The sequence below is a fragment of the Hemicordylus capensis genome, chromosome 5 (assembly GCF_027244095.1).
Source record: "Hemicordylus capensis ecotype Gifberg chromosome 5, rHemCap1.1.pri, whole genome shotgun sequence".
NCBI lineage: Eukaryota > Metazoa > Chordata > Lepidosauria > Squamata > Cordylidae > Hemicordylus > Hemicordylus capensis.
This window is the reverse complement of record NC_069661.1, coordinates 227,785,087-227,809,774: the sequence shown is the minus strand read 5'-3', so window position 1 is coordinate 227,809,774 and position 24,688 is coordinate 227,785,087. Positions and strand designations below refer to the sequence as shown.

Genomic DNA, 24,688 nt, shown 5'->3' with positions numbered 1-24,688 from the left:
TCAATAACCATGAGGTTATAAAGTGTTCATTCCTCTAATCAGAAGTGACCACCTAAGAAGAATAGGATATATATATATATATATATATATAGAGAGAGAGAGAGAGAGAGAGAGAGAGAGAGAGAAAACAAAGAAGATTAGATCATATAAAGCTTATCTTCCATCAGCTACACTAGTTACCAATTGGTTTCCGGGCTCAATTCAAGGTGCTGTCTTTGATGTTCAACGCGCTAAATGGTTGGGGACCAGGTTACTTCAGAACTCCTATATGAACCGGCCCCAGAAGTCACACTATTTCTGAAGTCTGTCTCTTTGTTTCCTTGCCAACAGATTTGGCTTTTTTTCTGTTGTGGTACCAAGATTATGGAATGGCCTCCCAAGAGAGGTACACCTGGCCCATTCATTTCCCACTTTTAGGTAGACTTCAGAAACCATTTTTATGATATGGCCTTTTCTTAATGTGCCATTTCTATTGTTTCCTCTGTTGTCTTTATCATTCATATGTGCTTGTTTTAGAGATTCATAACTTTAGTGTTTATTTTATTTGACTGTGAACTTTTGTTTTGATGTAGGAAGGCAGGATTTCAGTTCTGTTTCTATAAGACATAGGGGCGCTTCTCAGAATCAGCAAAAATCGGGCTAGCAGAGGCTAGCCCGATTTTTAGTGACTGTAGGAACCACTGGGCTCGCAGCCGAGCCTGGTGGTTCTTAAGCGGGTAACCCGCTCGAGAACCCCTGGTAAAAAGCAGGATTGCGGAGCGAGCGCTCCAGCAAATCTGCTTTTTACGATTGTGAGTAGCTGCGCCTTTGCGCTGTGCCTACTCACGAGTAGACCCCCAGCCAGGAGGCTTAAAAGCAGCCTCCTGGCTCGGGGGTCTACCCAGTATGCCCTGCGCAGTCGCGCAGGGCATACTGGGACTTGCGGGGGCCGCGCGGCCCTCGCTCCCCCCACCCCCCGCTGGCTCCGTCTCGGAGCCGGCCATTATGTGAGCAGCCGATCCGGCCGTCCAGGGCTCCCTGCCCGCTCACCAGGAGAAACCAGGTCTCACTGATCATGAGACCCGGTCCATAATGTCCTATGTCTAGAAGTAAATAGGGTTATGGTCTGACATCCAGAGCCTTGGAGTGTGGACATGCCAGGAAGCTGTGTCTGTGCTGTGAAGAGCTTTCCCTCTACAACTGCACTTGTGTGTGCAGTGGGAAGGAGCATATTTCGACACTTTGCTCTGCCTCCAGAAGTGCCTTTTGTCACCTGAAAATGTGTCCCTGAGGACTGCATGACCTTCAGTGCAAATGTGTCTTCCTGACACATCCATGCTTCGTTGCACTGGATGTCAGCCACCATTTCAGGATCATTGCTAACGTTGCTTTTCTGAAACTCTCTTGAAGTTGCATTTCCATCCGTAATGGTCCCCCTGCTTCGGATTTTGCCAAATAAGAAGCAAGATGAAGTTACTGGATTTTTTATCAATGCTGTTAAGAACACAATTGCCTTAAGAAACCAGCAAGACCCAAATAAGGTAAGCCACTTTCTGTGCTAAGAATGTAAAAAAAGCCCAGTTGGATCAGCTAATCAGCATCCTAGTTCCAGGAGTGGCCCCCAAGTAACCCCCAAGTGAGGCATAAAGGCAGCATCTATTACCTGTTGCTTATCTCCCAGCATCTGGAATTAAGTGGCATCCTGCCTCTGCTAACTGTAGAAATGGATGCAGTGTATTGGGATGATATTAAAACTAACGCACACCTTGGTCCAAAATGCAAACGCTGCCTGATTTAGTGTTCTAAACAGTTTGGTTGATTGTTTTGATCTTGACTTCTACATGTTTTTGTACTTCTTGATGGATGCTACAATTGGAGCTGTGAAAAGGGTACAAGGAAGTTTGCTTTTCTAGTGACTCTGTGTCCTCATTAAAACTAGTGTTGAAAATTGCACTTAGAGTTTATCCCTGCAGAATTTCCAACCCAGTTATTCTATCAATTTTACAAGCATGCTATTTCCTTAAGCATCAGATTTTTAAACTCTGTTGTTGTTGGTTTTCCTTCTGCTTTTGACTCTCCATGCCCTTCCTTTATTTATAGATATTTATGTTCCTTCTTCTGCTGCTTCTATCCTTGATCTTACCTTTTGTCATGGATCCCACTGTGCTGCCACCACATGTCAAAACCCAGTCTCAACCAGCCCCGTGATCTTCAGCTTCACCGCTGCCACCAAATAGACTCTCCCCCCCCCCCCCCGCCCTGGCTGGATCTACTAAAACAGCCTTCCAAGCCTCTGTCTTATTCAAAGTTAGGTAGGGTGGGAAGGCTTCTAAGTGCTGGGGTGGAGAAATAGACAGCAGCTACACATTTTTAACTTCAAATCAAGAACATGTTACTTTAAAATAGTTCAGTTCAAAACAATAGTTCTTCTACAAAACAGCAGCCAAACAAGTATAAGGAAGAAATAAAATATGAGCAAAATGTGTCCCATCTATCCTGCACTAATACTTGGCCCTTACGCAGAGTCCTTACCAAGAGTCCTCTTGCAATCACTCCTAGTTGGCTTCTGTAGCAAGCCTGGCTTGTCCCTTGCTCAGACCCAGGTCCTGCTCTTCCTTCCCTGTTCTGGAGGTTCAGTCCCAGGCTGTTTCTTCAGCTGCTTTAGGAGTGATTCGGTCCTCCAGAGAGTCACCACTCTTCCAGTGATTTCTCAGCTCTCTTTCCAGCACCAGTTCTGATTCTCTCTCAGACTATGACAGCAACTCCTTCTCTTGGACTCTCTTCAGCTTGCACTGCACCGAACTCTGCTGAAGGCAGCCTCCTTATATTCTCTCTTCCCCTCCAATTTTTTTCAGACAAACCAATCAACACAAGTTCCCTGCATTATTTTAAAACATACCAAGGCTGTTCTCATGAGCCAGCTAAGGGCAGGGCAGCTAAGATCTAGGGCGGCTAAACCTGGGCCTGTCTGTCCGTAGGAACTGCCGGAGGCCAAGCGGCTCTGATGGCGCCTCAGTGGCAAACATGGCTAAGAAGCCAGGCTCTTAAAAGGGAGCCTGCAAAAAAGCAAGCGTTCCCTTAACCCCATTGAATTGAGCATCTGATGGCAATGGCTGCTTTCAGTCAGTGCTGAAACACTGAAGGGTGCCCACCTATCACTGGGAGGATGATCCCCACAATGCACCGTGCACTTGCGTGGTGCATTGTGGGATTTCCGGGGGCCAGGACAACGTGTCCCGACCTCCACACTGCCCATGGCAGCTGTGGACCATCTGGGCATGCAATTCACATGCCCAGCAACTCCCCGTTGCTCATCAGCAAGGAAGGTGAGCTTCTTCTGCCTTCCCTGCCGTCAAGCCCTCTCACTCAGTCATGAAAATGGGCTCACCCAATGGAATCAAACCCTCTCTCCCCTCCAAAATCAAAGCAGTATATTTCTTCTCACTCCAAACCAAACTGTAGAACCGGAGCTGTGAATTCTTGCGCCCTGCACAGCTTTTTAACATAGGGAGTAAGCAAAGCCGTTGCAATACAGAAATCTTGTATACAAAAGGTTCAGGCATCATTCCTTCACACCTTTGCTGCCCCTTTTGCTTAGAATGCCCTCTCCAGGTATGAGCAATATTCATTCATTGAGGGCCTGTTGGCAGCTCCCTTCTTACCTTGTTGTCTTCATGGCAACAAAGTGCTTGATCACATCCACAGGTAGTAGCCCAGTATCCTGTCCATGCACAATAGATGGGGGGGGGGGTGGAGCAGCAATACTGCAGCAAATATTTCTTCAGCTCTCTTTTAGCCAATCTTGGAAATCTGATAAGCCACCACCTTTTCCACCTGACTAAGAAAGCGATTTCATATTGTAGAAATGGGAAAGCTGTGGCTTTTGTTCACATTTGGACTGGAACTTTTCAGCCAGCCATTAATAATAATAAGCCATTAGAATGACACCTGTGAAAATATCCTTATAGATCATAATGTCTTTTCTGTTTTGTACATAAAACAAAACTGAAAGTGTAGAGGCTACTTCAAATCTACGAACTTAATTTGGATACTGAAGTGGTCTGGCAAAATGATAATGTCAAATGCAGGCTTCAGATATATGAGCTGAATTGATTCACTTTGTTTCTGCTTTCTGTTCCTGTTCTGATGTAAATTTATGAAGGAGTAACTTCAGAACTGCAACAATTCCCATTAATGAATATGTTTGAAAATGAACACATGCACATCTATAGGATGCCAAGCATCATCTTGTGCAAATATAATAAAAATCTGGAAAAAATAAACGGAGACAGTGTTTAAGGTTAAAGAAATTCTGATATGATTAAATGGGGGAAAATTGAAATAGTAATATGTATCTCTAAATAAGGTCCTGCCTCCCTAAGCTAGAAAATCATCCTGCAACAGGAAGGTAAAAATTATTACAGGCAATTTTAGATCTAATGATACACCTATGATTTAGATGGAGCTCCATGAGGTCATTTCATTGCTCTTATCCCATCTCATTACACAGAAGATGTAAGCTTAATTGCATATTGTCTTTCTGCCACCAGTAAAACAGTTCTGCTCCTGGCTCTTTTATGGATGACTTGTGCATTAGAATATTTGAGGTTCACACTTGAGTAGTGCTATCTCTGTACAGTGCATTAAAATTATGCAAGGAGATTTGTAACAAAAATTCTTCAATGTGGTTGCTGTAAATCACACTTTGGGACTTCCACCCATGCGTGGAGGCCCAATTGGAATTTTCCACAGTTATTTCTTGTTCTTGTTTTTCGCAGGAGCTCTGTCCCCATCCACTGTTCCCTCTAACAGAGATTCTCAGATGTTGTTCACTACAACTCCCAGCATCCCCAGCTGCAATGGCCTTTGGCTGGGGATTATGGGAGTTGTAGTCAACAACATCTGGGGATCCCTGTTAGAGGGAACGCTGCCCCCATCCTCGCAATGATAGGCTGTCCTTCCCTCATTTCTTCATCATCCGCCGTGCTCTTCACATCACTCAACTCTTAGTAGTACTCTGTACAGCTCATTAAAATTATGCAAGGAGATTTGTAACATAAATTACCGTCTTCTCCTCCCACTTTGGTGTTTGCCTGTGTGGACACAACATTCAGTCCTGCTGAAGTTTTTTGCATTAATGCTGTTTGCTTTTGAAGCTTCATGTGGGTTTTGTGAGTTCTGTTTCACCTTGAACAAAGCAACATGCAAATGCATTCTTATGAAATGGTCAGTTGAGTGAATGAGCTCACTATCTTTCACTTCATATTCGGATCTACATATTTGTTGAGACACCAATAATTTGCCTGCAAAGCAGGACTTATGTTTTTATTGATGAATTCTTGTATATCATTAGTCTCTAACTGATGGTTTAAGACCTACAAGTGGATCACACCTTGATGTAAGTTGGGTTGCCCAGTAGCATCACCACCATCTTTATGTTTAGGGTTTATTTCTTTTAAGAAAAACACAAAGACAGGTAGATATCATATGCAAAGGATGACAGAAATATTTTACCTTATTAGATATGTATGACCTGTTTCAGTCATAACACAAAACAATGGTTTAGTGCTACGCAAACAAGCCTCAGAGAGCTGTTGACTTGAGCACTCTCTCCTCTTTTCTCCTCTCAAGAGGAGAAAGATGTAAGTTCAAGAGGAGGAGATGTAAGCTTCCACTTCCACTTTAAAGCAAACGGATGTTCTTTGTTGCATACAGATGTGGGGAACTGTGGTTTGTTCTAACTCTAGTTTGGTAACAAATAGAATCACAACAGCAAACATCTGTAGAACTGATGGATTTTGGAAAAGGCTTGACAAATTATTCAGGAGAATAAGAATCATACTGATAATTCAACAAGTCAATGAGTACAGGAGAACCTGGTTAATCACGGACTCCATATCTGCAGTTTCGGGGAATTGGCACCCGATCTTGGAATATGCGGGGGGCAAGTAAGGGGTTAATTTTCATGTATCTGTGGGTCGGGGTGGTAAGAAATGATCTCGGAGGTGATTTCTGGCTGCCATTTTGATTTCAGGAGCTTCAAAATGGCTCCTTTTGAAGAAACCCCCCGGGAGGAGGGGGAATGCAATTTTCAGCCAATTTCTGGCCAATCTTTTGCTATTGGAGGACATTGCTGTGCTGCTGGGGACCTGTGGATCATGGCAGGCCACTTTCCCCTGAATTTTTAGGGCCAACCCCCCCTCCAATTTTTGAACATTTCCCTGACCTCCGGGAACCTAATCCCCGCAATCCCATTGCCCCAATGCCTCCGTATTAATGATTTCCGTAACCGCGATAGCAGCACAGAACGGAACCCTTGCAAATACAGAGGTTCTCCTGTACATACATGTTTAGGCATGGGCAGGGGTGTGGCAAGGTTGGAGTGAGCCCTGGGACAAAAGTGGTCCCCTGCCCCGCCTCCATCTCTCCGTTGTCGTTTTCTGGGAGGGAGAGAGCAAAAAGCAAGCTCTCATTCAGGTGGCGGGCCCCCTCTCCCTCAGGGGCCCAGGGACATTTGTCTCCCCCATCTTGTTCAGTTATAGCTGCACCACTGGCTACATGCAGGAAACTTGCATTTTACATTTCCACATTGTTTCCATGTACTGTGTACACTTCCCCACTAGCTTCTATTATTAGCTACGGCTGGAAAGAGAATGCTTGCCTAGATGGACTATTGACCTGACCCTGTAAGACTGACTGATCTCTCTCTCTCTCTCTCTCTCTCTCTCTCTCTCTCTCTCTGTATTCCCAATACAGAAATAGGTTTTCTTGAAATTGTAATAATCATACTCAGCACTTTTGGTCTCCTGTAAAGTATTTTTACATACAGTTGGTTAATCCTCAAGGCAGATAAACAGAAAGGATTGTCAGATAAGGGCTGTCATAAATTTTAAATGAGTTTCATAAAAGCTACAACCAAATGTAAACCTGCCCAAACAGGGAATTTTTAAAACACACAATTCCTCCTCAGTTTTTCCGCTGCTTTCTATCATGAACACTGTCATGCGGATTAATAATTCATTGCTCTTGAATCAGCCCAAGAGGAACATTGACCGCAATGTCATTTCCATCCGAGTGGTTTTTAAAAAGCAAAAATGAAGGTATGAGTCTACTTATTGTGCAGAATCACCAAAACATGTAGGCCAGCCCTTGGGTTAATTGGCTCTTTTGCTGTGGCTCTGTATGAGAGGGGAAGGACTTAATGGGAACTTGAAGACCAAATCTAAAAAAAAATAAAATTGCTGAGGCCCCTCACAAGTTTTGCCAGCTTATTGTAACATTAGCTTTCATGGGAAACAATGGCTACAAATTATGGAACAGGATGTTTTGCTCTTAACTTGGGTTCAGGTTTGGGGTTCACTGAGACAAGGCAATTGTGTCTTCTTCCATCCATTGATCTTCCAGGTTTAGTGTCTGCCTCCTCGCCTACCTGTGCTGTGCAGCATACTCAGAATATTGCTCATTACCGTATTTACCCAAATCTAAGTCAAGGAGGCTATTCACATGATGGGAGAAAATCGGGCTAGCAGAGGCTAGCCCGATTTTCAGCCATCGTGAGAACCGCCGGGCTTGGCTGCGAGCCCGATGGTTCTTCAGTGGGTAACCCGTTGCCCTAAAACCAAGTTTGAAGAGTGAGCACTCCGCAAACCTGGTTTTTTAAATTGTGTGTTGCCGTGGCGCAGCTCTCCGCCATGGCAACTCATGAGTAGTCCCCCGACTGGGAGACTTAAAAGCAACCTCCCAGCTTGGGGGTCTCTCCAGCATGCCCTGCACACAGCCCCCAATCCTCCCAGCACCCGCCGGCTCCATAACGGAACCGGCAGTTGTGTGGGCGGCCGCTTCGGCCACCCAGAGCAGACTGTCTGCTTGTGTGCGGGGAGAGCGGGCTAAGCCCGCTCTCTCCGCTAGCCCTCCCCAGGCGGGAACTGATCGTGGGAACCACCTCAAGGTTTTTTCTTTGCCTCTTAAATATGGGGCTAGGGGTCATCTTAGATTCAGAGTCCCCTTTCTTTTGGGTAAATATAGGTATAACCTGTATTCAACTTCTGCCTTTTAAGGCATCATCTTACATTCAGAGTTGCCTTCTATTCAGGTGAATATGGTACAAGGGGCGGGGAAGGGGCCAAATGACAGGATTGGGAAAAGAACACCAAGAGTCATAGCTGCTGTGCCTCCTGCTGCAATCAGAGCATTCAACGCTATGTGCAGGGGTTGCAACCCTGAATTTTTTAGTTAGTTCAAGAATCCAAACAAGGAAGCCGTCTTGCCACTACATTAGATTGGGAAAGAAGGAAAGAATGTATGTCTCCTTTTATTTTCCCTGAATTTGGCCTCTTGCAAAGCACATTGCCTGAATTAAAAATGTGTCAATTAAAGGCCAATCTGCTCAAGTCTGTAGAGAGACAAGAAGTCGCAACTGGTATCAGAAGAGATTCTGATCCCATCGTGAATGTTAGGGTTTGGTGGTGTTTTTGTTTTTTTTAAAATACAAATATGAGTCATTGTTTTTGTGCTGCAAACTTTGCTTTGTATCTTACTGAATACTGTAATGGTAATAAGCCTACACCAAGAACCCCATTCTCATGTTTGATGATAGATTTAAGTTACCCCTCTCCCCTGCCAAAGAGCCAGCGTGATGTAGTGGTTAGAGTGCTGGACTAGGACCGGGGAGACCCGAGTTCAAATCCCCATTCAGCCATGATAATAGCTGGGTGACTCTGGGCCAGTCACTTCTCTCTCAGCCTAGTCTACTTCACAGGGTTGTTGTGAGGAGAAACTCAAGTATGTAGTACACCGCTCAGGGCTCCTTGGAGGAAGAGCGGGATATTAAAAATGTAATAAATAAATAAATAATAGAGGCACCTTTTAAAGTGGTGATTCTCTCATGTTTAGCAGGGGAAGAGCAACTGGCCCTATCCATCCCCAGCACAGCATTCCTCCAGTGACTGTTGCTGGTGTCTACCTTATGTTTCTTTCTAGATTGTGAGCCCTTTGGGGACAAGGAACCATCTTTTGTTATTACTGTTTTTCTATGTAAACTTAAAAAGTTTCTTTGAGAACCTATGTCAAAAAGTGGTATATTAATATTTGTAGTAATAGTATTAATGTGCCAGGATTTGCAGCAGCTCTAGCACAGATAGCTCCCCAGGCAGCTGGAAGGAATCTGGTAGGATTCTGTGCTACATGTTGCATGGGCGATTCATGGCATGAACAAAAGTCTGACTTCTTTTTAATAAAATCAAAAGGTAAAGAGAGATCTGATCATGGGTTTCGCATGCAACCCACCTCCAGTTTGCTTTAGACCTGCTTCCATAAAACCTGTTTGCTCTGATTTTTCTCTCTGTATTTTGCTGGGATCATCAAGTGCAGTATTAATACATACCAGCTTGTATGTTTCCACTATAATGAATCCACTATAATGGATTCATATAGTTAATGGATTCAGTAGTTAAACTATTCATATAGTTTGTCTCCATTATAATGAATCCGCTTGTTTGTCTCCACTATAATTATACAACAAGTATAATTTGTATTCTTGAAAAATAAGCATCAATTCAAATATTCTTCATGGATACAGTGAAGTTGATGCTCAGGAGGTAGCACATTTTTTGCCTACTTTCCAGTAGGCTTATGAGATCAGCCGGCATTCTGTGTGTGTGTCCCCGTGTGTCTTCCCTGATCAACTTCGCAACGCCTGGACCAATATGAACCAAATTGGGTATAGTTTTAGGGGCATATAGGGACACCTCAACGGCGTAGTTTGTGATGATGTCATCCACCTCAATCCAAGATGGCAGGCGCATAAACTTCTGAGGTGCAAGTGGGCTAACTTGTGAACCGCTTAAATTGATGTCATCCACCCCGATCCAAGATGGTGGACATGTGAACTTTTGAGGTGCAAGTGCACTAACTTGAGGACTGTCTAATCGACTTGAACCAAATTTGATACAGTTGTAGTGAGTGACACAAAGGGCACCTAAGTGGTGTAGTTTGTAATGATGTCATCCACCCCAATCCAAGATGGTGGATGCATGAACATTTGAGGTGCAAGAGATCTAACTTGTGGACCTTGATTTGAACCAAATTTAGTCCAGTTGTAGAGACAGTGAAAGGAAAGAAGGCTGATTAGTTCTTACTAGAACAACCTGTCAATAAAATGTGTTTCAAATGTGTGCCATCCTTTAACCGGGTCCCAGCATCATTGCATGAGCCTCAGGTACAGGCTGGTCTTCATATTTTGCATCCCTCCTGTGCCTAAGTTGGAGAGCAGCTGTCACTCAGTGATAGAGGAGGTTTCATGCTGTGCATGCAGAAGGTTTCAGTTCAGTCCCTGGCATCTCCAACTGGCTCATACTTAGCAGAAATCTTGGAGACAGCCACTGAATGGCTTCACACATCACAGTGAATCATTGTTTCGGCCAAGCCACCAAAGCCCTGGAAACCTGTGTGAGCCTGACTTCCAGTATCAGGAAGGATATGTTGACATTGGGTGTGATGTGCAAACCCACCCATGTCATCACATTCTACTCTATTTGCTATACAGAACCCAACTTCTGCCCCTCACTTATGCCAACATTGGTGAGTTAACATCTCATGCCCAATGTTGGCATATCCTGCCCAATACGGCTCATGTGTATTCCCAGGGCTCTGGAAGCTTGGTGGAACCACTGGTTCACTGTGATGTGTAAAGACACCCACTTCAGTTATCATAGACAACACTGGACCAATTTTTTGAGTCCGTGTATGACAGCTTCCTATGTTCATGTTGGCAGCACTGGTTGCATGATCCCCAGGGGCATATTTCAGGAAGAAAAAGATATCAGCATTCTCTCTCTCTCTCTCTCTCTCTCTCTCTCTCTCTCTCTCTCTCTCTCTCTCTCTCTCTCTCTCACACACACACACACACACACACACACACTCTGTGTGGTGATAAGCACTGCAGAGCTCTGGAAGCTCTCTGTAGCAGGGTCATTTCTTCTTTGCATATGGGCGCACAGATGAGGAGGATGTTGGCTCCTAATTTTCCCCCAGTGTTTTAATTTTGAATACAATAGAATGAAGCTCAGATCACATAGTTTGTGTTTTAAGTGCATGTTTCATTATATCTGAATGTGTGCATATTGTTAAGGTTTTTTATGCATGTTTATATACCTGAGTTTAACCCCTCTCATGCCACCACATCCTACACACACGGTGTAGCTGCTAAGAATCTTGTCACAAGATTCTTTTCATGAGTCTACTTAGACATTTTTGCATCAGAGCACTGCAAGAAATGTAATACTTTACTCCTTTATTAAAAATAAATTAGCTCCCATCAGATTCTCATCCTGTTTACAGTATGGACTCCCCCACCGCGCTCGCACCCCCACCCACCCCAGCCAGCTGTTGGTGTTCGCAAACAAAGCAACTTCAGTGCCAAGCCAAATCCCCCAAACAAGCATTTTAGAGAGAGCCTGAGCTAAAAGATCGACAGTGAAGCATGGCCTGAAGTTTAATAAACTTGTAGTCTAGGGAGTAAATTCCAGAGCTGAGAATGTGCTGCCCTCAACCTCAGTTGTGTGCAAATCTAGAGCCTGTCAGTTCAAGCATTGTAGCAATTTTTAATATCTGTACTTGAAAGAGAACAAATTCTAAACAGAGATTGCTTCCACACTAGGGCCCTTTTATGTCTGCTGAAGCATTGCTTTTTGGTAATTAACCGGAGGTCACACCGCTCTTAAATGCAGTGCTGTATTTTCGGACAGTGCTTGTTCCCATGGCCAAGAACCTTCTATACAGTTTACTCAGAAGTAAGCCCCATTCAGGAAAGATTGGCGACAACCTTTTTTAGAAGCTTCCTCCTTGTAATTCCCTCCCCCCTATAAAATTGCTTCCTGTTCAGCAGGGACTTGGTGTTAGTGATGTACCCTTTAATTAACTATTAATTCCTCTGTTCCCGTTACCTGTGTAGGCCACTTTTCTTTCTCTTTTTAATGCTATTTCACAATTAGAAGAAGAACAATTAATGAAAGGAGAATCTCTCCTGCCAGCTTGGAACTCAGTAAGTGCTGATTAAGGGGCAGTTCACTAATGCTGTGTCCCTGCTGAACAGTAAGCAGTTATTAGGGCTGGAGCTGCAAGGCGGAAGCTTCTAATTAACTAGACAGTAGCCCTCTCTCCTGCCATTCCTCCCCTGCAACTGGTACTCAGAGGCATCCTGCCTTTGAGGCTGGAGGTGGCCCACAGCCCTCCGACTAGTAGCCATTGATAGACCTCTCCTCCATTAAGTCATCCAAACCTCTCTTAAAGCCATCCAGGTTGTTGGCTGTCTCCACATCCTGTGGCAGAGTGTTCCACAAGTGGATCATGCATTGTGTGAAAAAGTACTTCCGTTTGTTGGTCCTAGACCTCCTGGCAATCAATTTCATGGAGTGACCCCTGGTTCTAGTGTTGTGTGAGAGGGAAAAGAATCTCTCTCTCTCCACTTTCTCCACACCATGCATGATTTTATAGACCTCTATCATGTCTCCCTGCAGTTGTCTTTTTTCTAAACTGAAAAGCCCCAGGTGTTGTAGTCTTGCCTCATAAGAAAGGTGCTCTAGGCCCCCGATCATCTTGGTTGCTCTCTTCTGTACCTTCTCCAGTTCAACAATGTCCTTTTAAAGATCTGGTGACCAGAATTGTACACAGTACTCCAAGTGTGGTCGCACCATAGTTTTGTATAAGGGCATTATAATTTTAGCCGTTTTATTTTCAATCCCCTTCCTAATGATCCCTAGCATGGAATTGGCCTTTTTCACAGCTGCCGCACATTGAGTCGACACTTTCAACGAGCTGTCCACCACGACCCCAAGATCCCTCTCCTGGTCCGTCACCGACAGCTCGGATCCCATCAGCATATACTTGAAGTTGGGATTTTTCGTCCCAATGTGCATCACTTTACACTTGCTAACGTTGAACCGCATTTGCCATTTTGTCGCCCACTCCCCCAGTTTGGAGAGATCCTTTTGGAGCTGCTCACAATCTGTTTGGGATTTCACTACCCGGAAGAGTTTGGTATCATCTGCAAATTTGGCCACATCGCTGCTTACCCCTGCTTCTAGATCATTTATGAATAAATTCTAGATCTGTGAACAGGAGCAGGAGCAGGTATGGTGTGTGTAGCTGCAGAGTAGCTTTGCTGTTCCTGTCTTCATTCATGGAAAGACATATATACAGCCTGTGGGTCAAATCATGTTACCTCTTCATCTTATTCTGTTCCCCCATTTCTCAGATAGACTGCCCACTTTTGTTTTCCTGCCAATGTTTGTTTGTTTAAGGGGTTTTTAAAACATTGTTTTAAAAAATAGTTCAGAAAGGGAAGTAAGTTGGCTTCATGATTATACAGAGGTAGACCATCAATTTATCAAGCTCAGCTTGTCTGTACTGACTGGCAGTGGGCTGCCCATGGTTTCAGGCAGGTACCTTTCCCAGCCCTACCTGCAGATGCCAGGGATTAAATAGGGCACTTTCTGCATGCAAAACATGTACCTTTGCTCCATTCCCAAAGTGTGTTAATTGTAGGACTGGACAATGAACAGTGTGCAAATCCAGCTTCTGCCCCAAACCAGGCTCTTGTGTGGCCTAATCGGAGCAAGAAGGCTGAGGGTACACAGCAATTAAAACACGTCCACAGCAGAATCACTATGGAAACTACATAGGCTTACCTAGGGCTGCCCAGTGAACTTTACGGCTTTAAAGGATTTAAACCTGCGTTCCCCTTATCCAAGCCAAAATACATTAATCACCTGAGCCATATTCTAGCCGAGATTAAGGGTGAAGCTCTGCCACGCCCTGAAACCTCAGAAAGGGGAGTCATTTGGTCACCAGTATCCTGCTACTCTCACTAGGGCTCCTCCTACCAGCTTTCTTCTAACCTGGCAGGCCAACCATCAGCTGCCAAGCTCTCCTCTATGATCTCTTCCGGATGGCTGGGGTTGGGGGCTGTAGCTTAGTGGAGGATCATCTGGTCTGCATTCAGAAGGTCCCAGGTTCAGTCCTAGGAATCTCTAGTTAGGGCTGCCTGTCACCTTAAGTGGTGCAGCGGGGAAATGCTCGACTAACAAGCAGAAGGTTGCCGGTTCGATTCCCCGCTGGTGTATTTCCCAAACTATGGGGAACTCCTATATCGGGCAGCAGCGATATAGGAAGAAGCTGAAAGGCATCATCTCATACTGCATGGGAGGAGACAATGGTGAATCCCTCCTGTATTCTACCAAAAGAAAACCACAGGGCTCTGTGGTCACCAGGAGTCAAAATCGACATGACAGCATACTTTACTTTGAACTTCTCCCCACTGCCCCTCCTGGTGACGTTTAACTACAGCAGCTTTGGAGCTTCCAAGCCCTGTGCTGGCTCTGCCCTGTGAGGCCTGTTATTGGCTCCCCTGCGGGCAGGAAGATTATGAGAGGTTTCCTGTCTGAAGCTACCCTGGCTGCAGTATCAAGGTTCTCTTGCTCTGGTGCGGGTGTATTGTTATTTCTCCAGTCTGTTTGGTTTGACCCTCAGCTTGACTGACTCCTTATTGATCCTGTGGTTCCTGGCGACTTACTCGGCTTTACCTTTTGGTTGTTCCTGATTCTCAGCTCAAGTTTAGACCCTTGGCCGCCTGATCATCTATCTGGCTTTGTGTTTCTGGCTCTCTCCGTCCTGGCATTGGACTTGCGCCCCCTAGTGACTGCTGCCCACAGCTGAGCTTCCTGACATCGAACTGGGAAAGGCTCCTGCCTGAAACCTTGGAGAGCCTCTGCCAATCAGTGCAGATAATACTGAACTAGATGGACCATTGGTATGAACTAGATGGATCAATGGCTCAGTGTAAGGCAGCTTCCTATGTTCCTTCCCAAGGGCTTATAAATACTCACCTCCCTCCCTCCAAATAACATGAGAAACTCCCCCTTCCCCTGCTCTCTCTCAAGCGTGCTTCCAGTGAGGAGTCCACTGCTGGCCTGCCCACTGCTCTAGCAACGTCTTTCACACACCCTGGCATCCGCCAGTGTGCCAGTGCAGCTTCAAGTTTGCTGCACGTTGGCTGGATGTAGGAGGATTGGGAAACATGGACTCTTCAGCTACCAACTGGCTTGCGTGTTGGTCTATGATATCTCTGCCTGCCACTGATGGGTTGGGGGTGTGTGAAGTCAGGGACTGGAATCTCTGACATTAAGCCATGCTTAAATCCCACTGAAATAAATGAGAATAAATACTCATTGAGGCTGTTCTCACGTGCAGCCTAACCCAGGCTAGGGACAGGTTAGAACAACCTAGCCCCGCTGTTTACCCTGCGTTAGCCGAGGTTAAGGAAGTGAGCGCTCCCTTACCCTGGGCTGTGTTTAGCCCCAGTGGGCACAGAGAGAGAGACACTTAGCGTGTTGCGTGTTGCATTGTGGATTCATGGAGGCCAGAACAACCAAGTTCTGGCCCCGGACCCCTCCACCTGCGCCGTGCTTCACTGCTCTTGGTGGTCGTGAGAATCACCCTGCTGTGATTTCAGTAGGATGTAAGTGTGTTTAAATCTTCTTCTTGTTGGCCCACAAGTAAAGGTTGGTTGCTCCAAGTAAATACACCCTTTCCACCTAAATAATTTAATCTATTGTTGAACAAAGACCTCCCACAGATACATTGTAAGTATGGTCCTAATGCTGAAGTCTCATTAATCCTAGTGTTTCTTGGTTATAGTGCTGAATTGCTCTGCTGACAAAAATTGTAACTGAAAATGTACATTGGGACCTAGAAGCTGGAGGTTCATGTGCTAAAAGGGCATTCAGTACTTTCAATTAAAGGTAGATATCAGAATTCAGTTTCAAGGAAGAACTTGAGACTGACACTCAATACATTTGACCTTGGAGACAAGAATTGTGTTGCACCACATGCTCAAGTTTCATATCCCCATACTTTATTGGATGGTTTTGAAGCTGAGAATTTAGGATTTAAGGAGAGATTATTAATGCAATTGAATATGCCTTGCTCTGTTTGACTTGTATTCGTTCTTCTGATGCATAACGTAAAGCTTGCTACTTCCATACAGGATTGCTTCTCTGAGTGGCCAGGCAGCGTTTAAAAAGACTAATGAGCAGAAAAGACATGGCCCAGAACAGCCATGTCGCTCAGTGTAGTGGAAGGTGTCTGTCTTAGAGAGGTTGGAAGGGGCACCTCCTTGCAACAGCACAAAGTTAGGCTTTTATCCTCTTGCAAAACTATGTTGAGAACCGTCCTTCATGCAGTAATTACAAGGGCAACACCAAATGCTTTTGTGATAGATTCTTCATTGTTTTTTTAAAAAACAAACAAACGGGGGAGGGGGATTACATATATATAATGAGAGTCCATCATGCTGACATCTTTCAGCTTGCTGCTGGCTTTCTGCAGCTCAATTATTTTGTAGCTAAGTAAAGTTGAACAGAGTATGCAGCTCAGCACAGGTGCATTTTTGCTATGAGGAAAACCTTGGGGAAGACTGAGCCATGTTGCAAATATGATGTCTACCTGCTTGCCTCTGTTTATCTGTCCATCCATCTATCTACCCGTCTGCCCATCCATTTCACTTGCCTTCCTCCAAAGAGCTTATCTAGGGTTATATGGAGGTTGAGAATGTTGAATTTGTGTGCTTGATCAAACTGTCAATATTGAATTGATTTTATGGAATTGTACACCTGTCAATAATCAGTCAGCCTTCTCTCCTGCACCCGCTTTCCTCCGACCAATATTTTATCACTCACTTTATTATAAAATACCTCCCGCTGCTGAGAAGGAAAATTATCCTTTCGGCCTCCACAAATGTAACAATGCTTCCTTCCCACTCTTCTCCTCCAGAATACTTCTATCTCTGGTTCAGAAGCTACACCATTTGGGAGGCCATCTAATGAGGGTTTTGAACATAACTTGACAGTTACCATCCTTGTTTTTAGGAAGATTGGTATCTGTTCTGTGGTGTCCAGAAGAGTTAGTTGAACTGACTGCAGGCTTGAAAACATGAAGCACTGGATTCTTCTTCCTCTCTATTTTTGTGAATTAAACATGCGATTATTGCATTAAAAGGTTCAGGTTTTTCATAATTACTCTGGATTTGCTTATTTAGGTCGATCCTTCCTTCCTTCCTTCCTTCCTTCCTTCCTTCCTTCCTTCCTTCCTTCCTTCCTTCCTTCCAACACACTTTCCAGTTCTCCAGGGATTTATTTCAAAGACCTCAAACAGCCACAGAACAAATTATTACAAGCTAGGTTCAGAGAAAGCTATAAGTGCCCTTCAGTCCTATTGAAATCAATGGGACTTGAGCACATCAGTCAAAATGCTTAGATCAAAACTGATTTCATTTAATTTTCTCTGGATGATGCCTCTAAGCTGCAGATACAGATTTCTCTGGATGATGCCTTTAAGCTGCAGATACAGATACAGACACTAGCCTTTATATTCGCGGATATGAAAGGGTTAAAACCCACATATCAGCGGATCCTAGAGGGCTGGGAATGACCATGAAGTCATTTCTGGTCTCCATTTTGTGTTCAGGAGCCATTTTTTGGCTCATTTCATTGGGAAAAAGAAAGGAAAAAGTCATGATTTCCTCCCATTTGGGACTTGGTGTGCGGAACATGGCTGGTCACCTACAGAACTGTGGAATATGGTAGGGCACTTTATTTGGCCCATTTTTGCTTTTAAAAAAACCACACCTTTATTTTTACCATGATTTTCCAGGTCTAGGAACCTAACCACTTCAAAGCCATTGACTTCATTACTCAATATCCACAGTTTCGCGATCTGCCCCCTTTCCCCAGAATGGAACCCCCACAAATAACGGGGTTTGCCTCTATTGTTCCCCATGGTGTACATACTCATTTCTTTTTTCCCCCTCACCATCACCTCTACTTGAACAGGTTTTGCATGTTTTGAGAGCATTACAAAAAGCTGGGGACACAATGGGAATATCATACCACCTTCAAATATCTGAAAAGGCTGTTATATCGTTTACAGCCTATTGCTAAGAAGGCAGCCAGGATGTTTGGACACTTTTAGGATTGTTTTAGTTCTTAGGGATGGGTTTATATTATTGTATATAATTCCAGTTACAGTACCAAGTAATAAGATGGCTTGATATTGTTGTCACGTGGACCCAGAGGTAGTGCTCTGCTACATTGCAGTGGGTCTTGTGCAGGAGATCTTCCAGATGCCATGTGCTCTTTTACCACTGCAGCAGAAATGTGATTCCTCAGTTTTGCTGTAGCAATGATGGGACAGCCTGCCAACCTGGTCACAAAACAGTTAACATGGCATTGCTTACTTCATCACCCTGGAACATCCATGCTGGATATTTGGAGATAATGCAGTTTGTCTGGGAAAAGCTTTGCAGGGCTTGGGAATGGCCAACCCAATTAATTCCCTGAAATATAGATTTAAAGCCGACAATTGCTTGTGTTGACCCCAGGTCACTTACTGGATGTCTATTTTTCCTTAGCTGGAGCAGAGCATTTAGCTAATGGCAAAGCCAAAGCACAGTATGTTAAATATTCCTGCTCTTTTGTTTCTCACCATTCCCAAGTCAAGGATCTGATAAAGGCATTTGACATATATAATGAATGATGCCTTTTCATGCCCTTATCTCATTTGCCCTTTTCCTTTGCTTCCTCCCCCCCGCATTTTATTTCCTATTATGTTTCCAAGAATATAATTTAAAATATCTTTCTGGTTCTTAAAATAAAACGTGGGGGGCATGCAGATTAAATTATTTTAAAGAAGCATTCCAGCCTCATTTCCCCTTTCCAGTCTGTCACATGTCAAATTCTAGCTCTGCAGCCATTTCTGCATTTTTCTTTGCTTTGACAGATTTGCTGCAGTTGAGGAATTAAAAACGATTGCGATGCTGCAATGCAGCCAGTGCTGGGTTGCAAAATGGGCCGCATGTCCAAGGCCAGCTTTATTGGAGTGCTATTAAGCAGACTGCTGCTGAAAATTACTATTTCCCCAGGATTTGAATTCCACACTTTTGGAATTCCGCAGCGTGATTGCTGGATGGTGTGTGGTGCCACAGCCTGTGAATTTTCTGCAGTTTGCATGGCATATAGACAAATATTTGAAAGGAAGCAACAGCCAAGATCTAAGAAATTATATTCTGCGCACCAAAAGGGGATTAGGCTTGTGTTTCTTTCTCTCTCACACACACAACCCAATTCCTCATTGCAAAGCACTTTTGACACTGGGGGTCTTTTCAAAAGCAATTTGTTACAAGGCGCAGGGGTCTCCCCTTCAGTGAAAGGATGTGAGGAATGCCACTGAGAACACCCAAGGCTCTTGAGTGGATCTAAAGTAGCTGCCTGGATGATGGTCAACATTTGGAGCAGTCTGGCATGAAGAGTATGCCCAGACAAGACGCCTTGGAAAAGCTAAATGTGAGGGGATCAACCCACCCGTGAATTTCCAGTTCCCTTCACTGACCCACTTATCCAGCACAAGCTAAGCCATGTCACCATCCAAGCTCTGACAGTTCCCCAAGCCCCTAGTACATGGGTAGGCCACCTTGGCTCTCCAGGTGTTGTTGAACTACAACTCTCCCATCATCGCCAGCCACAATTTATTGTGGCTGGGGATGATGAGAGGGTGTATTTTTATTTTTAGTTTTAGTTTATTAGCCAAGTTTATTATTTGGAATTTATTAGCCAAGATTGGCTACCCCTGCCCTAGTATATCTGACCTGTCCCTAGGCTAACTAACCTTGTAAACACCTATATAATGAAGGAGGTGCCCCTTTTTGCCCTTCCTACTCCTAATCTTGGCAGAAATTTGTCTGATGTATAATATGTGTGTCTAGTTAAAAAAAAAAACAACCCACAAAAAAACACCAGACATCACTTGTAAAATCATGTCATTTCACCTTTGCTTAAGTCCGCTCTATCGGATATTTAAGATCTGTATCCCACAGTCTACTGTCCTACCACTAATTTGTACCTTACAAAGCAGAGACTCCGCTGATGACCAGACTGCATGTGGCAGTCAATTCTGTGATTTTGAAATTGGGAATGCAGAAAGTCACTGAGAGGAGAAGGCTGCTTAATCCTTTCCCTTCTTGCTGTTTGCCTGCTTAAAACCACCCTCAGCTGCTTTTCTCTTATTGGGGGAAAAGATACAAAACACAAGGATCCTAGATCTTTTCCCCACAGGTGGGGAAGCAGGAGGGGCATGATTTTGAGGGAACAAACAGTGAGAAAGGAAAGAGTTGACCGCCCCTTCCTCCCCCATCTGACCTGTGTTTCCAGATTCAGCCTGCCTTGGCTGCTTTTCATTGAAAAGAAGTAGTTTTGGTAAGAACTAATCTGCCTATTTTCCTATCACTATCCCTACAACTGGACTAAATTTGGTCCAAATAGGTTAGGCAATTCACAAGTTAGCCCATTTGCACCTCAAACATTCATGCATCTGCCATCTTGAACTGGGGTGAATGACATCATCACAAACGATGCCATTGGGGTGTCCCTATGTGTCCCTTTCCTCAAGCAAAGTCGGCTACAAAAAGTTGGGAGAAGAAATCCTAGAATGGCCCATGGCATAGATGGGAAAGACCATCTGAACATTACGACATATGTCAGTGTGTGATTAGGCAATGCTAAAAGTAGGAATGCTAAAAGTAGGCCTTATAGCAATGCTAAAAGCAGGCCTTATAACTTTTTGTAGAAAGATAATTGATGCAACTCTGTCAGGACGAATGCACGACCACAGGCATGCTCACATACTTCTGTTTTCATGACACATTTTACAGAGGCGCAGGGACTTCCTCCAATTGATGCTAGATGCCCGGAGCTCTACTAGTGACATTGGCATGGAGCATTTTGACACAGTCAATCAAGCAGACGTTTGCTTGCAAGACAGCAAGACAGCTGCTAACAAAACCCTGCTTAAGAAGGAGCAGAAAAAGTTGACTGATGATGAGCTTGTTGGCCAGGCCTTCTTATTCCTGATTGCTGGCTACGAAACCACCAACAGCACACTCTCCTTTGCCACGTACCTGTTAGCCACCAATCCTGAGTGCCAGGAAAAACTGCTTCGAGAGGTTGATAAATTCTTCACAAAGCATGTGAGTAGACACCTTGCTTGCCTTTCTGCCTTTTTTTTTTTTAATACACAAGGGGGGAATCCTTTAGCCAGAGAGAGCAGAATGTACTTGACAAAGCCAACTAAAGCAGATTATCTAAACTGGGAATTATATGCCCAGTGTGACATTTAATTAAATGCAAAAATTCAAGTGAAAACCAGACACCGCCCAAAGCCATCTGTCAGATCAGGGTCAATATATTCATATTTCCATGGAGTTTGACATAGATGGGATCAATGCACCCAGTGGCCTGCTTACCCTAGCTCTTTGGAACGGTTTCTAATTTATATCTGCTTGGATTGTGCACATAGTTTCTCAGATATGGGTTTCTGTGTTTTATTTGTGGACAAGTGGCAACTATCCGCTTGTTGAGTATGTGTATTCTGTCTTTGACCAGCAGTTTGAAATGTTGTGCTATGGTCACATATGCTACTTGTGAAATGTGTTTATTTATTTATTTAACTTCCATACCGCCCAAACATCTGGGCGGTTAAATGGCATTCTAAGGATACTGGCTAAAAGCCTGTGAAATTTAAAAGAAGTGTATGTGTTTTGGATGGGAGCACCAGGTCTTTCAGTTCTCCTCTTGACCCTCCTACCTCTGTGGAATTAGTCTCCTGATTTCTTTGAGTGTTTTCATGCTGGTGAACAGAGAGCAGGATCTGGTGAAGAGAAGGAAGCCCAGCTCGGCCTCTGCTTCACCTGTGGCAATGGCCCCAGTGATGAATGAGAGCAAGTTGGTGGGAGAATCGTCTACCCTTGCCTGTGGGCTTCCCAGAGGCATCTGGTGGGCCTCTGTGTGAAACAGGATGCTGGACTAGATAGGCCTTGGGCCTGATCCAGCAGGGCTGTTCTTATGTTCTTACACTCTAGTCTGTCACCGAAAGTGTTGCTGTAGGTGGAGCAAGGGCCAGACCTGCATTTATAGACTGCCCTGTGCATGTCCCAAACTCAATGATGCAATGAATGCAGTCTGTCACAGGTGCAGGTAAGAATGCTTTTCTGGGTCTCACATTGAGCCAGCACAGTAGCCCCATGTCACCTAATATTTATGATTATTTATTTATTTAATACATTTCTATGCTGGCCCATACAAAAAAGTCCCCATTGTTGGCCTGGTTGGTTTTTGCATTCCTTTGGCCCATGATCCTTTTGACTTGAGATCATTGTTCCCTCTAACAGGGATTCCCAGATGTTGTTGACTACAACTCCCAGAATCCCCAGCCAAAGGCCATTGCATCTAGGGATGCTGGGAATTGTAGTCAACAACATCTGGGAACAGAGGCACTCTAACCCCTGGACTTTGGGGTCCCTTTCTGGGGCCTCCAAGGTCTGGGGGGGCTCCAAATGTCTGGGGGGTGCCTCCTGGAGCCACCCCACACCCACCTGCCCCGCCATGCTAAACCTCAGTGTTTGTTTTTTATTTCAGCCACCGCACAGCTGAGGGGTGGCTGCTGTGGGGTGAGCTGAGCAGTCCTTCTCCCACCCTGGCGCCAATGGCCAGAGCAACGCTGGGCCTGTCCATCCCGCCCAGCACCTCTTGCTAACTGTGAGGTGTACCTGCGCAGTTGAGAGAGATCGTCACAAGCCTGTGATGTCACAAACTTTCGATGATCCCTCTCAACTGCGCAGGTGCGCCTCGCAGTTAGCAAGAGACAATGGGCCGAATGGACAGGCCCAGCGTCGCTCTGGCTGCCACCGGGGGTGGGGGGGAGGGAGAAGGACTGCTTGGTTCATCCCCCCAGCAGTTACCCCTTGGCTGCACAGTGGCTGAAATTTTAAAAAATAGAGGTTCGGTGTGGCAGGAGGCCCCCAAGTGTAGGTTTTGGGAGGCCTCACACCGGTAGTGTGTGCGATCCAGGTGCCAGAATTACTTAGGTGCGCCCTGGGAATCCCAATTAGAGGGCACACTGCTTGAGATATTTGAAATTGCATCCAGGATCTTGTTCGAACAATGTCATCTGCTCTGCTGCCCTTCCTCTGAGCTGCAGTCCCTTCCTCAACCGTCGGGGATGTGTCTGAGTGTGCTGTTTGGCATAGTGGTTAAAAACACGAGCTAGAAGCTGAAACCCCAACAACTCTAATCTCAGTTTAGCCATTAATTCACTGAGTGGCCTTAGGAAGCCCCTAGCATTTAGTCTCCGCATCCATCTTCATTGGTAATTCAACAATAATAGAACGGGCCTTACTTCTTAGGTTATTGTAATGATGACTGATATCTTTAATATGAAACACTTGGGAAGAAGTCTCACAGAAATACTTATGAGAACGAATAGTTGTCATTGGGCTGGTGCTCATTCAGCTAGGGATCTGGTATCTTACCTATGCCTCTTTCTCTCCGGCGGGTCAGTAGATGGAGAGGAATGTTTCCATTTTCTAAAGGATGACAGTGTTATGAATTACATTTAACACTTTGTCTGGGGTCAGGGATGGCTAAAGAACTCTCTGAATACTCACGCTTCTGTTGGATACTTTCTCTGCAGGCTGCTATGAATGAGCAACATCCAGACTCTTCATTAAGTTGCACTTGTGCAAACATGCTGTGCAGGTGCAAGGGTGTTGTGCTAGCTCGCTCTGCTGCCTGGGGAGCCTGAATTCCAGATGAGTGTAGGATACTCTGTAGAATAATCAATCTATAATCAAAGATGCACATGATTAATTCATTATTAATAAAGAGCAGCACACTGCCTTAATTACTCATGACTAAGTGCCATTGAAATCACTGGGATTTAAGTTAGTCCTGACTAACTTGTCTCATTGATTTCAGTGAGACTTATTCATGATTACTAACTAGTCTGGATGCTGCCTAGCATCTTCATTTATTATTATTATTTCTTGTTTACACAGTCAGACAGGTGTTATTGACTGGTTTGTTTTATCCAGACATCGAGTCCTTTCCAAGGACCTGGGATGGCTGGATTTTATTTTCAATGTTGTTGCTGCTGTTATAGATATCGTCGCAAAATATAGGCTGTTCCCAGTAAAGTTGCTTTTTGTAATTGGCTGATGGTGATTTCTGTGACCCCTATGGTGTTGAGGTGCTCTTCAAGGTCTTTTTGAACTGCACCCAGGGTGCCAATTACCACTGGGATTATTTTTGTCTTTTTCTGCCACAGCCTTTCAATTTCAATTTTTAGATCTTTGTATTTGGTGATTTTTTTCTATTTCTTTTTCTTCTATTCTGCTATCCCCTGGTATTGCTATGTCCATTATTTTAACTTGTTTTTCTTTCTTCTCGACTACAGTTATATCTGATGTTTGTCTGTTTGTAGTCGGAAGTCCCATAATATTTTTGCATCTTCATTTTCGACAACTTTTTCAGTTTTATGGTCCCACCAATTTTTGGCTACAGGCAGGGGCGTATCTAGGGTAGGGCAGGCAGCACACATGCCCCGGGCGCCACTTGAAGGGGGGCGCCATTTTTTAAAATTAAAAAAAAATTTAAAAAGGCCACTGAAAACAAAATGGCCACTGTGCATGCTCAAATGGCCTCTGTGAGGCCCTAGGCCATGCCAGGCCATTTGAGCATGCATGGCAGCCATTTTGTTTTCAGCGGCCATATATATATATATATATATATATATATATATATATATATATATATATAAATGGCCACCG

General features: G+C 44.5%; 1 protein-coding gene across 11 annotated transcripts in view; it reads left to right on the top strand.

Annotated features, from left to right (window-relative positions):
• Positions 1–24,688, top strand: part of TBXAS1 (thromboxane A synthase 1) — a 402,124-nt gene that overhangs the window by 292,543 nt on the left and 84,893 nt on the right. For all 11 annotated transcript variants that reach the window (XM_053257591.1, XM_053257594.1, XM_053257596.1 and 8 more), the window contains 2 exons: positions 1,390–1,520; positions 20,738–21,052. In XM_053257591.1, the coding sequence (XP_053113566.1) occupies positions 1,390–1,520; positions 20,738–21,052 (446 nt within the window). The remainder of the gene's footprint in view (positions 1–1,389; positions 1,521–20,737; positions 21,053–24,688) is intronic.